At 40.2% G+C, this 16,297-nt stretch overlaps 1 protein-coding gene across 5 annotated transcripts in view; it reads left to right on the top strand.

The window, feature by feature from the left end:
- DDR2 (discoidin domain receptor tyrosine kinase 2) overlaps positions 1-16,297 on the top strand; it is a 153,084-nt gene that overhangs the window by 124,876 nt on the left and 11,911 nt on the right. For all 5 annotated transcript variants that reach the window (XM_070496802.1, XM_014829515.3, XM_070496803.1 and 2 more), the window contains 6 exons: positions 40-187; positions 556-661; positions 4,640-4,823; positions 9,984-10,227; positions 12,805-12,867; positions 14,028-14,158. In XM_070496802.1, the coding sequence (XP_070352903.1) occupies positions 40-187; positions 556-661; positions 4,640-4,823; positions 9,984-10,227; positions 12,805-12,867; positions 14,028-14,158 (876 nt within the window). The remainder of the gene's footprint in view (positions 1-39; positions 188-555; positions 662-4,639; positions 4,824-9,983; positions 10,228-12,804; positions 12,868-14,027; positions 14,159-16,297) is intronic.

Below are 16,297 nucleotides of genomic sequence, written 5' to 3'. Positions count from 1 at the left end.
CTCCATAGCATCTCCTCACTCTCTCTTCTCTCTCCTCAGGTGCTGGATGGAAATAGTAACCCTTATGACATTTTCCTAAAGGACTTGGAGCCACCCATTGTGGCCAGATTTGTCCGCTTCATTCCGGTCACCGACCACTCCATGAATGTGTGCATGAGAGTGGAGCTTTATGGTTGTGTCTGGCTCGGTAGGTCTCAAGAGAGAGAACTTATAGAGCTTATTAAAAACTCCAACCCCTGGGAAATAAAGGCAATCAAATCAGAAAGGGATGGGATTACTGATCACCAAGAAGGGATTCCCTCTTGGTTAGAGTAAAGAAAGCAATATTGTTCATCCACCCAGTACCTGGAATAATGCATTCAGTGACACTCTGCAGACTGTCACTGAGGAGTGCTCCTCAGCAGTGCTCCCTGTGTGCCCAGATTGAGTCCCGTGTGGACATAGTGCATGAAGTGTCATCCCTGAAGCCTCAGGTAGCTCTCTGGGATAGTTGGTCCGAGCAGCAGGCGCATCTCCTTCTCAAAGGTGCTGACACATGTGTGTTTCCTTTGACAGATGGCTTGGTGTCTTACAATGCTCCAGCTGGACAGCAGTTCGTACTCCCTGGAGGCTCCATCATTTATCTGAATGATTCTGTCTATGATGGAGCCGTTGGGTACAGGTAAATTCTGGGAAACTTTGGTCATCAGAATGGGAAATGGCCACTAGAACAGAATAATATTTTATCATGGCTTGGGATCAGTAAACAATCAATCAACCAACTAGTGATTACTTAGACCCTTTACTATGCATTGTGAGATAATTTAATAAAGTAAAATATGTAGTCTTTATTTGCAAGAAACTTAGAGGCTGGTTTTGGAAGACAAAGTAATCACAAGGAAAACACTAAATTACGCAAAGCAAAGGTTAAGCTTTATGTTATGGACCTAAGTATGGTAGCCATACTTTTTGGCCCTCAAAACAGGACATGTCATCTGACACGAATAATGGCCTACTTATGGAGACAAACGGCCAGAGAATTGAAGTTATAAGTATAATAAATTGGACAGATCAAGAAGTTCAGGAAGAATGAACCCCATAAATATAAATGCTGTAGAAACTGTGAAAATGAGACTAGTAAGGCTTATAATAGACAAGGAAAGTTTCTAGGATGAGATGACAATTGGAGCAAAGGAGATAGGTAGAAGGGAATAGAGGAAAGGAAGCAGGACTGAGAACAAGAACGACCTGACTATAGAAGAAGGTAGGGCTGGGAGCAGCAGAAGGACCAATGGATAGTCCTGAAATGGACCAATGGAGGGCCATGATGGAGAAGTATGTTCAGATACAGGAGGAATTTAGGATTGGATAAGAGATATTCCCACTTATCCCACTTTACCCCAAGCCATGCCATTCTTCTACCCACTTCAACACTTTTCTCTCTCTTAGCTTGGTCTTTGTCTGCAAAGATTGAGCCTGGCAGAGAGGTCAGACCATAGTGAAATCCAGACTAGATGATGGAGGTTGCTAGTGGTTGAGATAGAGAGATTAGTGAGTCTCAGGAATAGGAGTGTGGAATTACAGTACTTGCAAGGGCTCAGGTGTGAAGAGCAAACTACTGCCCCCCAGCTGCCATCGCCTGGTGATGACCTGACTCATCCAGTATTCTATCCCTAGTCACTTCCTCTCCATCTCCTTAGTCACTCTTCTTCCCCATTTGCTTAAACTGTCTTGGCATTATTTCACTCAGCCACACCCCAACTGGCATATACTCAAGGAATAGAGGAAATCAGAGGTTGAGTGGATAAATCTTTGCTAATTAGCTATACTGTGTGCAAGGAATTTGGCTAGACATGGTAGGTATTCAAATAGAATGAAATTATTGATCTTATGATTAAGCAGTGGGGGCTAAAATAGGATATAATTTGCTGTGACATAAGCATCAAGTAAGAGATATCATATGCGTGCTCTGGGGTTCCAAAGAAAGAGAAAGCCACAGTAGGAAAGCACACCATTGGGGGTGGAAACAGCTGGATTCACGTAATAAAAGTTGCTTCTGTTTGCCATGTGACTTGGGTGATAAAATGTATAAGAAAAGCATTTTGTAAAGGTAAAATGTTATATACATGTAAGTTATTATCTAATTGGAGGACCAGTAAGACGTGATGAAATAGATGAAATCAGAAATGGACCCCAAAGAATGGGTAGACCTTTCACAGGCAAAGAATCTTGAGATGGCATTTTAGGCAGAGGCACTAGCTTGAGGACAAAAGAATCACACTGTAAAGTTTAGAGGAATGTCCAGGAGAGATCAACAGTTTAGCTAACCATGGGCCATATTTATGTAGCGAAGCACTAGTTGAGAGGCATCACAAGGCAGATTATGTCATATTTTGGAGGCAGTTGAATGTCAGGGTCAGGAAGAAGTGGAGAAGGACGGGATGGAGGAGGAGGAGCTGTTGTTCATCAACATAATCATCAACATAATGAGTCATTGAAGAGTTTTAAAGCTGGGGAAGGACGTGACTGGAACTGTGCTTTTGACCGATTAATCAAGCAGCATGTAAAGGTTAGATTTGAGTGGAAGGAGGAGGTAATGAGGGACATTTTCTAATTCCAAATTCTGTCAGATGAAACAAATTAAGGACCAAGGCCATAGTGGGGACTGGGGAATGGGAACAAGGAGACATTCATTTAGGGAACATTTGCAATCTGATTGGATGTAGGGGGCTAGATGAAACATGATAGTTTAGGTGACTGAAACAGTGGAGATGACATTTATTCATTCAACAAATATATTTTGACTGCTTACTGTGCACTAGGTACTTTCAGTGAATACGAAAGAGAAGTGCAATTGACAGAAATGGGAAATCCAGGTGAAAGATTTAGTTTAGAAAAAGATGATGATGGATCTAGCCTGGGATATAAGTTTAAGGGACTGACAGGACATTCAAATGGAGAAATAAGACAGGTGCTAGAAATATGGCTCTGAACCCCAGAGGACTGATAAAAAATAATTAGAGAGATTTAGACGCAATCAGCTTCCATGCAATAATTGAGGTAATGAAATATTGAGTTGGGGTGTGGCTGAGTGATGAGGTACAAGCTACCTAATTCAGAGTCTCAGGAAATAGTCATAGTAGCAAAAGCGATTTTTTTTAATTAAAAAAATTCCAAATGTCATATCCGCTTGTTGCAGTAATTCTAACAATTCTAAAGTGTATGAAGTAACAGAGAAATTTTCTTTCCTTATCCCTTCCCCTTGATTTAATTTTGCTTACGGAAAAACTGAAATTCTCTGAAATTAAGGAGAAAATAAATTAAATTCCTTTTAATTTGTGTTACTTTTCATAAGACTTTCATGGGGCTTAATTTTTCTGGGAACAATGGGAAATATATTTATTGCAAGTAAACTTATGTTCTCCTAGCCTTCTGATCTGTAGAGAGAAGAAAAGATGACAAAACCTTGGAAGGGGGATCCAGGCTCTGGTCACTGTGGATAAGGCCAGTCAAATTTTATAATTTGCCAAACATTTTTCAGTGAACAAATATATTTAAGAATGTGTCTGTAAGGCTGGCATAATCACTCTTAATCATTTTTGTAATTCACAAATTTTCTATATCACTGGTCTGGCTGTAACCTCACGGGTCACATGCATTATTGCTTGAGGGTGAGTAGCCCCATCTCTTTATTTGGGAGACTCCTGACATATCTTCCAGAGCTTGAGATGCAGAGCTTGAGAGGGAAGCTCCACATGATAGGTTCTTGCTCCGTCCCTCCATAAAAAGAAGGAAGACCTCTTTCTGTTCTTCAAACAGGCAAATTAACATAAATACGTGTACATCTCATCCAGCAGGCAGGAATCCGGCCAACTCAGCCACAAAACAGAGGCTTACACTCCAAGGTGGAAAGCCTGCCAAGCTAGAAAACAAAACGAAAGCCAATGCCTCTGACCCTCATGTAACCCACGCATTTTACTCCATGAGTCCAGTATTCTATAAATGTAATTAAAATTAAATATAAATTAGTATTTAAATTGGGCAAAGATTACTTATTTATTTTTTTTGCACATTAATTTGCTATCAGATTGGGTTGTTGGAGATGTGGGATAAAAGAGGGTATGCCTGACTTCTCTGAAGTTGATTCACTGAACAAAGACAACAAGCAAAGGAGAGTCAGAAAATTTCCGACGAGCTCCGGGACCCTTTATTTAGTGATGGGCAAGTGCTACTAGCTACCAGTGTTCATTCTATGTGTTCATTCATTCATTTACTCATTAGTGGACTAATTAAACAAATGCATTTGATAATACTGAGTTATTATTATATTCTGTATATAAGAATAGACAAGGATACAATGAATTATAGAAAGCTTTTCATATAAAATGATAAAATACTGTTTAAAAGTTTTGCTACTAAATGAGTAAGCATCAAATATTCTGTAAAATCCATTTATATGAAATTCTTAGCTCTCCACTGATGCAGGATAAATGAGTCGATACTATAAAATATATTGGATTTTTGGTAATCCTTCAACTTCCAAGATTATCAGCCCTTACAAAATCCGGGGAGAAGAAGCTGGGTAAAAGCTTTTCCGTGAACGTGTAATTAACTCCAGGTTCCTCTCTCCCTTTGCCTTCTCCTCTCCTGGTCTGAGCAGCATGACTGAAGGGCTGGGTCAGTTGACAGATGGGGTGTCTGGCCTGGACGATTTCACCCAGACCCATGAGTACCATGTGTGGCCCGGCTATGACTACGTGGGCTGGAGGAACGAGAGTGCCACCAATGGTTACATCGAGATCATGTTTGAATTTGACCGCATCAGGAATTTCACTACTATGAAGGTCAGTGGAGTGAGGTGTGGTGGAACTTCAAAGAGGCCAAAATCATGGTGTGGCAGAAAAAAGGCATGCGAGAGAGAACCCTGCGGCAATACCAGCAGAACTGACTTCAAATACATAATCTGTAACTAACTAGCTACATGCGTTTCACAAGTAACTTCACTTTCTGGGTTTGTTTCTTCCTTTGTAAATAAGGGGGTTAGACTAGGTCACTGGTTCTCCATGTTTGTTTTTCTTGTTCCAGCACCAGAGTGGATGTATACATTAGGCACAGAGGGCAGTGTCTAGGGCCCATGAAAATGTTTTAACTTCTTTTAACGTCAGAAGAAAAATGAACTTTTAGGGTCAAAAATTATTTTCATCTGTTTAACAACACAGTTGTAAAATATAATTTTTAACATATTTTATGGAGGGAGGGCCCCACAAAGGCAAAGTGACTAGGGCCCAAGGAAGTCATTATATGGCCCTGCGCTACATTCCCCAGGGAGAGGACCTACTCTTCTCAGTAAAGGCAGCTCATTGCAACTCTGATTCTCAGTGGGAGATGAAGGGACTCTGTATTTTGAACCTCTGCCCATCCCTAGAGTTTCCTCTACCACTGCAGCACTGAGAAATCGTGTTAGAAGATTCCATACTCTTCTGTTCCCAGAGTTCTTTGTTTCCATATCTATTGCAACAGCACATCGATTGTCATTTGTCTGTGTATGTATCTAGTCTCTTACTAGACTTCAAGCTCCTCTAAGGTAGGAGGACTTTGACTCTGCTTTCTGATCTCTGTACTTGAGTGGTTGAAAATATGCTGGCTCAAGGAACATTTGTGAGGGAACAAATGATATCCTTTATTGCCTACTCTAACCACTTATCGTTATAAATATCTCTGCCACTTTGGGTAGAAGGCAGAGGAGAAATGATGAACGGGAATAGGACACTGGCAAATAGTATTTTCTTAACTGTAAACAGAAACTTCAAGGCGAGGCTGAGGGTAGGGAGGCGGACTCGCTGTTACTCCTGGCCGGGCCAACATCAGGATTCAAGACCTCAGGCCCTGGACTCGGGTCTGTCTTCTCTGTGGGATCTCTGTGACTCTTTGTGCAGTTAGAGGAGTTGGTACCCAATAGGTGAGACTCAAGGCTGAGAGTAGGGTAGGGTGGGTTTAACCTAAGTCTGCTGTAAGGCCTAAAATGTAAATTATTAGATTTTTTTATGGGTGTGGCTAAAATACCATCACCTAAAAGTCTGTATTATAATGTAAGCATTTCACCTGGGGGAGAGCAAGATGTTAAATAATTAATGTCTTAAGTGCAAAGTAGAAGTTATTTTATCAATTTATTATCATAGAGCAGCTGCGAGAGAGTAGGTAAATTTTGTTGAGTGGTTGGATAGAAGCCAGAAGTCTTGGGGAAGGTGCAGACTGGGCGTGTGCTGGAACATGGTACCTGCAGACACTGAGAAGAGCCTGGGCCTTTAAGCCTGGAGTTCCATTTTCTCTGAGGTGGGCCCTCCCAGGAGAGCTCAACTTTGTTGTAAGGGTTGAGGACATCTCTTTTAATAAAATGATGAGTTTTCTGATACTTAGCTCAAATGACTATTTTCCTTTTCTCTTACTCAATCCCAAGTATGTTCCAGAGAGGAAGGAATGGAAGAGAGGAAAAGTCCTGACAGAAAGTGACCAGATTGGGTGCTAAACCTGAGTTCTAAGCTTGAGGAAAACTGAGACTTAAGGGTAGAGAGGAAAGTCCTTTTGCTGAATGTAAGAAAGAGACCCAAGGAGCTTTTGTGGTTCACATATAACACTTACAGATTTCTGAAGGAGCATGAGAGGACTCCAGTATAAGCCCCAAGAAAGAGGGTGGGCAAGTGAATTTGACCTCACATGTGGATCTCTGTTTATCTGTTATTTTTCCCCATCAATAGTTGGGTACAGAATTTTAACGGCGAACAAATTGTTGACTCTGCCTTTATTTACACGCAGCCCTCAGCTTCAGTATTTGTTTCCTAAATTCATTTATTCTTCTATCTATCTTTGTTACTAATTTAGCAACAGTCTTTGGAGTGTGTCTAGTGCTGGGCTAGGTTCTGGGGGTAAACGGTTGAATAAGAAGTGGCCCCTACCTTGCGAAAATTTCCAGTTCAGTGGGAGAAGACACTATTTATTTTTCAAAAGGAGATATGTAGGATGTAGGATGATATGGGGACCTAGAAGAGGAAAAACTCTTTATCATCAAGGATTCCTGGTAGACAAAAAGTTGTTATTCTTGGCACAGACTTAGAGTCAAAAAGAAAATCCATGTCTATAATATTACTCCCACTTGTTAATATGATAACATCTCCTAATAGAATTAATAGCTATTAGTTTAATGAATAAATATGTAAGATGAGAACAGAAAGATCAACGCATGCCCAGTCTGCCAGTATATTGTTCAAGGATGGCTCTCTGGCAGTTGTAAAACATAAGTGTGTGCAATTGTGTGTAACATATTATCCTTCATAGATTTGTTGTGGAGGAGAAGGGAAATATGAATAGTAACAAAACTATACTTCAAGAGAAAATTTATTGTATTTCTGAATAATGTGTAAATCCGTATGTACCTATTAATATGTGTATCAATTTATTATATGCCATTGGGAGAATGTCTAGCCCCACAAATAATAAAATGTATTTTAAACTCTCCATAAAAGTATAATATTTAGTTTATAGGCTTTGATCTTCCTGAGTCTCCAGCAGCTCCTGTTTAAGTAGTTTATGACAGGTCAAAATTATTCAAAAGCATATTCTGAGGGGGGCCGGCCCCATGCTCGAGTGGTTAAGTTCGCGCGCTCTGCTTCAGTGGCCCAGGGTTTTGCCAGTTCGGATCCTGGGCATGGACATGGCATTGCTCATCGGGCCATGCTGAGGCGGCATCCCACATGCCACAACTAGAAGGACCCACAGCTAAAAATACACAACTATGTACTAGGGGGCTTTGGGGAGAAGAAGGAAAATAAAATCTTTAAAAAAAAAAAAGCATATTCTGCAATGAGAAGATGCCAGAACCTCTCAAGGTCAAACACATTTCTAGCACATTTTAATTTTTCTGAGACAAATAAAAAGTAAAAGATGACTTTCATGTCACTGATGTCTTCTAGGAGTAGTTTTTCTTTCCTAGGCAAATTACTGCCCGTTTAACACACTCCCTGAAATATACTTAAAATATACCATTAAAATATATTAATATGTTAGAAAAAGTATTCTTTATTTTTTTTTTAAGATTGGCACCTGAACTAACAACTGTTGCCAATCATCTTCTTTTTTTTCATTCTTCTCCCCAAAGCCCCTCAGTACCTAGTTGTAGATTCTAGTTGTGAGTGCCTCTGGTTGTGCTATGTGGGACGCCACCTCAGCATGATGAGCTATGCCATGTTGGCGCCCAGGATCTGAACCGGCGAAACCCTGGGCCGCTGAAGCAGAGCACATGAACTTAACCACGTGGCCATGGGGCCAGTCGCAAAAAATGTACTCTATTTATTAAATAAATATGTAAATCCACAAGGGAATGAAATCCTATGTTATTTATTTGCATTCCAGGAGAATTCCCAAAACATCTGTAGGAGAGATTATTCCCTTCCCCACAGGCTACTTATCCAACACTTTGCAGATTTCAAAACATCTGAAAATTCTATTGAAGCTGTAGATGGTATTTCTTTGATTTTGTTCTTAGCCTTGCTCCGTTGACTTGCGTTCCATAAACTGGGACTAATTGATCCCAAGTAAAGTATTAACACATGTTTTCAACATCAAAACATTTAGAGGAAAATCCAAATGGAAAAAAATTAAGGCAATTTGCTCCCTTTCCGTGTGGCATGGCGTGTGGAATGAGCACTGGACTAAGGTTATAGCCTCAGTTCTGTTGTTGACTGACCACAGGCAAGTCAAACTTCTCTGAGCGCCAGTTTCCTCACTAGTAAATAGAGAGTTGGACTACATGACTTTTAAAGTTTCCGGTTGCTCTAATATGCTCTGATTCTATTCTTTCAGAGAATCTCTGATCTGTTTCTTTGGTCATTGAATTTCTATAATCATTGCTGCTAAATAAATTCTGAATGGCAATCCTGTATTGACTATGTAGAGACTAGAGGAAGATATTGAAGATAGTTAAAAAATTACAATTCAGGACCTAAGTAAGACATTAAAATGGAACAGCAGATCTATTTCAAGAATGACAATGATGCTTTGCCAACCTATGAAGTCTTTAAATTCAGGTGATAGTGACCAGCAAAGCTCCATTTTCCATGTAAGACTGAGGCAGCGGAAATGTTACTGAACTACTGTGAGAGACTTGACTTAGTTACAAATATGCACGTTCTGTTTTTGAGGGTATGAAACACAGCAAGCTGCTACAGAGGAAGTGTTGCAAAATCTTTTTTCCTTATGACCCTTAAAAGCCATACAAAGATCTGGGTGAGAGAGTCATGACAGCAGGCGAGAGGACGCAAGCTACCTTCCCAAAGACCTTTTCTCATCTCAGGAAATATCTATGAGGAGGATTTGGTGCCCTCGTCAGAAGGGCTTTAGCTAAACTGAATTTAAGTGAGAGAGAATTAAGTTTTGTGTCTCTGGCTGAAAAATGCTAATACACAGCACTTGAAAAGAGATTTCTAAAGGGAAAGATGAAATTGTTTTGGATTGTGTATTATTTCAGGTTTCCCAACTAAACTTGTTGGAAGGAATGGACTGGCTTTGGAATATATGTAGGAGGAAGGACAATGGAGGTCTTCCTCTTACCCTAGTTCAGAATAGCTTGATTCTGGTAGACGGCAACTGTGTTTGAGAGGATTTATAGGCTTGAGAGTGTTAAGGGCAGGGAAGTACCTGGGAACATGTTGGTCCAGACCTCATTTAACAGATGAGGAAAGTACACCCAGCAACACGAAATGAGGTGGCCAGAGGCACACAGTTGCCTAGAAGGGACTGAGATAGCCACCCAGGCTTTATAAGGCTAGACCAATGTATCACTGGCATTGTGAAGTTCCTGGAAGGGAAAATCCAAAAGACGCAGAGTACCAACTCTTCACCAAGGGTGGTACTTACAGAAACTGTTTAGTATGTTACTGGGTTAGCTTGCACTGTGTCCCCATGCCACCTAGCAGTGTCAGCTGTCACTCACATGCCTCTTTCTCTGCCAGGTCCACTGCAACAACATGTTTGCTAAAGGTGTGAAGATCTTTAAGGAGGTACAGTGCTACTTCCGCTCTGAGGCCAATGAATGGGAACCTAACGCGGTCTCCTTTCCCCTTGTCCTGGATGACGTCAACCCCAGTGCTCGCTTCGTCACCGTGCCTCTCCATCACCGCATGGCCAGTGCCATCAAGTGCCAATACCATTTTGCTGACACCTGGATGATGTTCAGTGAGATCACCTTCCAGTCAGGTTGGGAGCTCAGGGGCCCTAGGGGAAGTGGGAGCAGGGTAGTGAGGGAGGCAGGCACATGTCTGGAGCTTCTCATGGGCAGGTCTCTGGGAGGAGGAGGCTCGTACAGGTGGCTTCTCCTTGGTGGATAGAGGGAATCTTTTGTGCAACTAGTTTTAAGTGTGGAAGGGCAGAGATGAGACTGGAAGTGGACAGAATATTTACTTGGCTCTCACGTATTTGCCTAAAAGAGGTGTAAGATAAAGGATTTAAAATAATGGGTCCAATGTGTTAAAAACTTTGTATAAATTAAGTCAGTTAAGGGGAAGCACACCTAATGAGCACTACTAAAATGTTTAAATGAAAATTTATAAATAAATAACATTGATTTGTAGCCTCTACCTTCTGTCATCCAGTAGACTGGAGATTATATCTACAGGCTAATTTGAATCAAGTTCAGTATTTATTTTTATCAAGGATTTTTCGTAGATAGTGCTGTGTACTTGGTGTTGAGCCCCATCACTGGGATGCGATGCTAGATTCTCTGACTTTTAGTGACGCTGAGATATTAGTGATGCTCAGGTGGTTACCTCTTCAGGGGAAATTTCCCCACAAACTTCTACCTTAGGTTTTACCCTCCACTGATGACCACTGCTTGAATTACTTATTTCACTGGGGATTGCCAAATGGTGATTTCCTAATTCTGTTATTCCTTCTGCATTTATTAGCTGAATTTCTTCTGAATAGAAGAACTATTCCTCAGGTACTTGTTCACCCTGAGGTACAGTTCACCTTGGAAGGGCAGTATTACATGATTAATTATTTCTCCTCATCAATTTTGAGTAATGAGTTGATGCCCTAGCAACCTTCCATGGTGTCTACTGAGTTTTGATTTTCATCCTTGTTTTTTTTCAGCATCATTATGCATTCATTGCTTTTTATAAATTCAATATGTTTAGTCAATTGCTATTATCCTTCTTTTTGATGCTCAAATTGTCCTATGTTTGACCAGTGCACACACCTTTAAGCTGGCTCCGTGTTCTTTGGATTGGACCCTATAAGCTTTTCATAACTATCTTATTTTCTGAAATAGCAAGATGCCCCAAGCTCATTTTGAACATTTACTGCCCTAGATGTGAAATCAACTACTTCCTCAAGCAGTGTTGGTTCCTTTGAGTGGGGAATGGTATTTAGAGACCACAAACTGGGCAATAGGGACTGTGCTTAGTCTTGAAAAGTTAAAAGGCATTTAGGAAATTGTCTATACCACCATAATTTAGATGGGGATACAAACTCTATACAATGACTTTTCAAAAGATGCTCAAAGTGGCACCAACGATAAGTGGTCAGAAGGAGAAAGGCCACTAGAGAGTAATTTGTAACGCACAGTGTCAAAAGAGTGGAAGAAAAGCACATATAAGCAAAAAATAACAGAAGAGAGGAGGAGAGACTAATTTAAAGATAAGCCAGAAGATCGCATACTTCCTGATTAGATTTTTAAAAGAAGAAAATTGTGAGATGGTTTGCTCATTAAGATGTACTGATAAGGATATAGAACATATGCTTAGAAAAACAGGTTTGGTGCCTCAATGCCTTCTGTTATAATGATTTAATATAAGAGTAAATGACTGATTATTTTATGTGAAGTTTTTATTAAGAGCAGAAATTTAGATGTTCAAAGGCAGTGTCATTTACATCGTAAGTGTTAACTGGGGGACAATAGATTTCCATCCATGCTCAAGGATTCTCTCAGCAGAGTAATTGGTACACTTATCTTATCGTAGCTAATTATAGCTTTGGATGATAGTTTTTGGCTTCTGGAATCTCCTAAACTTTAAATCCAATGTCGTGACAATATTAATTTTCTGTGGAGCCAGAGGACCCATTCATGTAGATGCCAAATACCTCCCTATTTATATAATAGTGCTGAGAAGAAGAAAAATTAGGATTTCTGGAGAAAATGTTTCCTGGAAGGGAAATACATATTCTAATTCTTGGCCTCCTTGATTAGACAAATCAGAGGGCAAAATGAGTTGCCAACATCAATCTGGCAAATACGCTTTTGGGGTCTAAGAAGCTGCAACATCACAGCAAAGGGCATTGTAATATCAATAATCTATAAGGATGAAGCCTTAATTTATAAATTAAAGGGCTAGGGCAATAAAGCATAGTGAAAACCCTTTTATAAACAATTTAATTTCCTTGAAGGAAAGAGCATCTTAGCACTATGTCTATTCCATGCCCACTTAGCCACTGTATTTTCTCTGTGTTTTGCTGAATTTGAGTCTCATTTCCTATGCACACTTTATTATAATGTGTGGTCACACTCTTCTCAACCACTGTTTCTTAAACTTTTTGTACCATGACACCTAGTACGTGATAAGTTAAACAAAAATTTTACAAAAGAAAAGTTTCCCTTACCACATAGATGAATGGTGGTATTTTTTAATTTACTATATTACGTGATTTCATTTTTAAGAAAGGCTAGTGGCAACCCACTAAGCTGATTTCACAATGTGCTTGCTCACAGTCTGCCTTCAGAAAAACCACTGCATAGCTGTCTTCTCCCAGCTCTGACTTACCCTTGTTTTGTAACAGATGCTGCAATGTACAACAACTCTGGAGCCCTGCCCACCTTGCCTGTGGCACCCACAACCTACGGTACGTGTGATTCCTAGTTATAAAAACTAAGTTGAAGTGATCTCCTGGAGGATGGAGAAGGGTGGAGATTTGCAAAAGCCTGACTGTCTGTGTAGGAGGCTCGATCCCAGGCAGGTTTGTGTGAAGAGTAGCCCTGGAAAGATAGGGCAGTTCACCTCCAAAGTTAAGGGCCTAAACTTACTCTCTTTCCTGCTGGTTCATGTGATTCTTCAGCCCAGGCAGAGTCTAGCATTGTTCCAAATGTTCCATGAAAGTTTGGGAAGCTTGAGGCAAGAACAGGGAAAGGGACATTTCTAGGTAAGACTCATAGTGGGGATCTCAATGAAAGAGTGGAAGTCTGTGAAACAAAATTCTAGTCTCACTAATTGGAGAGGCATATGCAAAAGTATATCCACACATGAGTGAAATCATATGGTGTTTGTCTTTGTCTGCCTTATTTCACTTAACATAATACCCTCAAGGTCCATCCATGTTGTGGCAAATGGGATGATTTTGTCTTTTTTATGGCTGAGTAGTATTTCATTTTATATATATATATATATATATATATATATATATATATATACCATATCCTCTTTATCACTTCATCTGTTGATGGGCACTTGGGTTGTTTCCACGTCTTGGCTATTGTGTACACCTGAAATTTGCACAATGTTATAAGCCAATATGACCTCAATAAAATAATTTTTAAAAAGTATATCCATTGCTTCAGACAGTCACTGGCCATATGAGGCAGCAATCTGGGAAACACGTGTGATCGAGTGTCTCCAAAGGGGACTCAGGAACCTTGGCTTGTCTCAAAGAATGCAAATTGTGAAACTGGTTCTTCATCTGTTTTTCACGAGGTGTGATTAGGAGTCAGTAGACCTAGGTTGTGATAATAAAGGAGCAAAATTTTGGGACAAATGGAAAACCTCTCCATTATCCAGTCTGATACATGAGGATGAAGAGGCTACTGTCCCATAGAGGAGGTCTGTAGGATATAGGAGCAAAGTAATACAAAAGTAGCAAGACCAAGAGGAAGCAGAAATGTTACAGTGCATTTTGTGGAATTATCCTGAAGGAAAAGGTTTTACCTCCTTGTATCCGGTCCAATCCCTCATACTTTTCCTTGTCCCATGAAATGATAATATTCTCCATCTTTTTCTTCCTGGTCACAGATCCAATGCTTAAAGTTGATGACAGCAACACTCGGATCCTGATTGGCTGCCTGGTGGCCATTATATTTATCCTCCTGGCCATCATTGTCATCATCCTCTGGAGGCAGTTCTGGCAGAAAATGCTGGAGAAGGTGAGGAGGTGCAGAACAATCATGGGTTAGGAAGCTGCTCTTCCCTTTCCTAAGCCACTGTTATCCTGGGAGTAACTGGCAAATTACAAAAATTTGTCAATGCTCAGAGTTAACTGAGGCTACCAAGAAGCACAGGAATGGAGAAGCTTGTTCCTGAGAGTAGGCAGAAAAGAATAAGCTAAGTCCATTTTCTTATTTTTAGAATGGAGATCTTGGAACCTCCCTAGCTAGATCAGAAAACTCTTCCCAAAACATTGAATTTCAACTTGGGCATCCCCCTTGAAGATTTAGATTCACTGAGTTTGGGAGAGAGTGCAGGCATCTGTATTTTTTAAAAAATTAACAAGTAATTCTGATGCACAACCAATACCTAGCTAAAATTTCTGATAATGCTGTTCCTTGTCTTCCTTTTCTGTTTGCTTGTTTGGTTTGAGTATGTGTATGTGTGTGTGTGTGTATGTAGAAAAACAGCCAGTCTCATTAATATCCAAGCCAAGTTTCTCACAATTCTATTCCTACTTCTTTGTGTACTTGAAAGTTATGACTATGCACACCTGAGTCCCTCCTCAGATTCTTTTTATCCAGGCCAAATTATCTGAATAAATTTTTATTACATTTGTTTAACACTTTACAATCTACGAAGACTTTTTTTCACATGTATCATTTTACTCGAATCTCATTGAATAATGGTGAGTTAGGCATAGCAGTTATATTTAACTGTTTTTCTGATGAGAAAATGTGATATGCTCAAAGTCCTTCAGCTAATATCCTGTTTTCTATGCTCATTCCAATTGTCAATATTGAAATATGTTGACTTCTTTTTTTCCAAAATATGTGCATTCCACCAAAGAAGGAATATCTATGACTTTTCTTGGTTTCTTAGGCCAAATAGCAGCTCTCTGGGCACTGTTGCTAAGTATGTGATGCTCTTGGGTTCTGCTGCTGATTAAGTGTTCATACCTTTGGCCATGGATCCCTTCCCTGTTCAATGACTTCAAATAGACCTGGACTGTGAGAGGCCATAGAAACTCTGGGCTGTGAGGCTTTGAACTGCCCATCACAGGTAGGGAACAGGGGGGAGGGTAGAGCCTATGTGGAGTACATGCCAGAAGAGGGGCAAGAGCACCATGACGATGGACATGAATCTCCAGAACTCTTTGAGTGTAGGAAAGGAAGGAAGGGGCTCAAATCAGAGAAGTGAGGGAAAGATCCAGGCAAGTAGCCTGAAATTCCTTCTAATCTGTTCCACATTCAGTGGAGATGGTTGAGGTTTATTTTAAGGCTTTTGGACAGGAATATTTCACAGAAGAGAGGGTCTTTTTGCTTCCCACAAGGACCTTATCATCAGTCAGTAAACACTTTACCTAATACAAAGCTTTCAGTCCATTAACAGAGACTGAAGACTGAAAAGCCGAATCCATAGAGAGCTTACCACTGGCATGATGAGGCAGTATCAAACTTTTCTTCTTTCTTCTTTTATCAAAACCTTTCCAGAATTCTGGAACACTCTGGGTATCTAAATTCCAAGGTGAGGAATAGTTAAGAGTGGTAGCGTTGGGAGCTGGTGATCTGAAGGTTCATTGGAAAGCTTGAAGCTGGTGTATGTCCATATTGAACAGTCTGTTATGACTGAATTTTAGTTAGGGGGGAGGGTCTGTGTACTCTACTCTATGAGCTGTTTTTCTCTTTGAGCCAGAACTTACCATACTTGTCTGGATTTTTCTTCTGGGTCCCATTGGAATATATTCATGGGCTGAAGAGGAATGTTCAATTGGAGACTCTCTGGGTAAAAGGGAAAGCAAAAATTTGGCCCTTGAATATTTAACTTGGCCCTTCAAGAAATTCTTTCTACAGCTGTACATCCTGAGTAAGATAACTCAAGATGCTCTGAAATGACAAAGGATTTCTTCCTGGGGCCAGAATTTTCTGTGGAAAACCCTCAAGCATATACATAAATTCCAAGAAACATTACTCCAAACAGCTTTATATTATAGCATTATTTGTAGGATAATTTTGATGGTGTCCTCAGCATTCTTTCTTTGAGAAACTCTACCCATATTTATTGAATACCTTCTATGTGCTGGGCTCCATGCTCAGTGTTGGGGATATTACTGTAACAAAGAATCTTTCGGTCTAGGG

This window comes from Equus asinus, chromosome 25, assembly GCF_041296235.1.
Source record: "Equus asinus isolate D_3611 breed Donkey chromosome 25, EquAss-T2T_v2, whole genome shotgun sequence".
NCBI classification, from domain to species: domain Eukaryota; kingdom Metazoa; phylum Chordata; class Mammalia; order Perissodactyla; family Equidae; genus Equus; species Equus asinus.
This window is presented reverse-complemented; position numbering and strand designations above follow the sequence as displayed.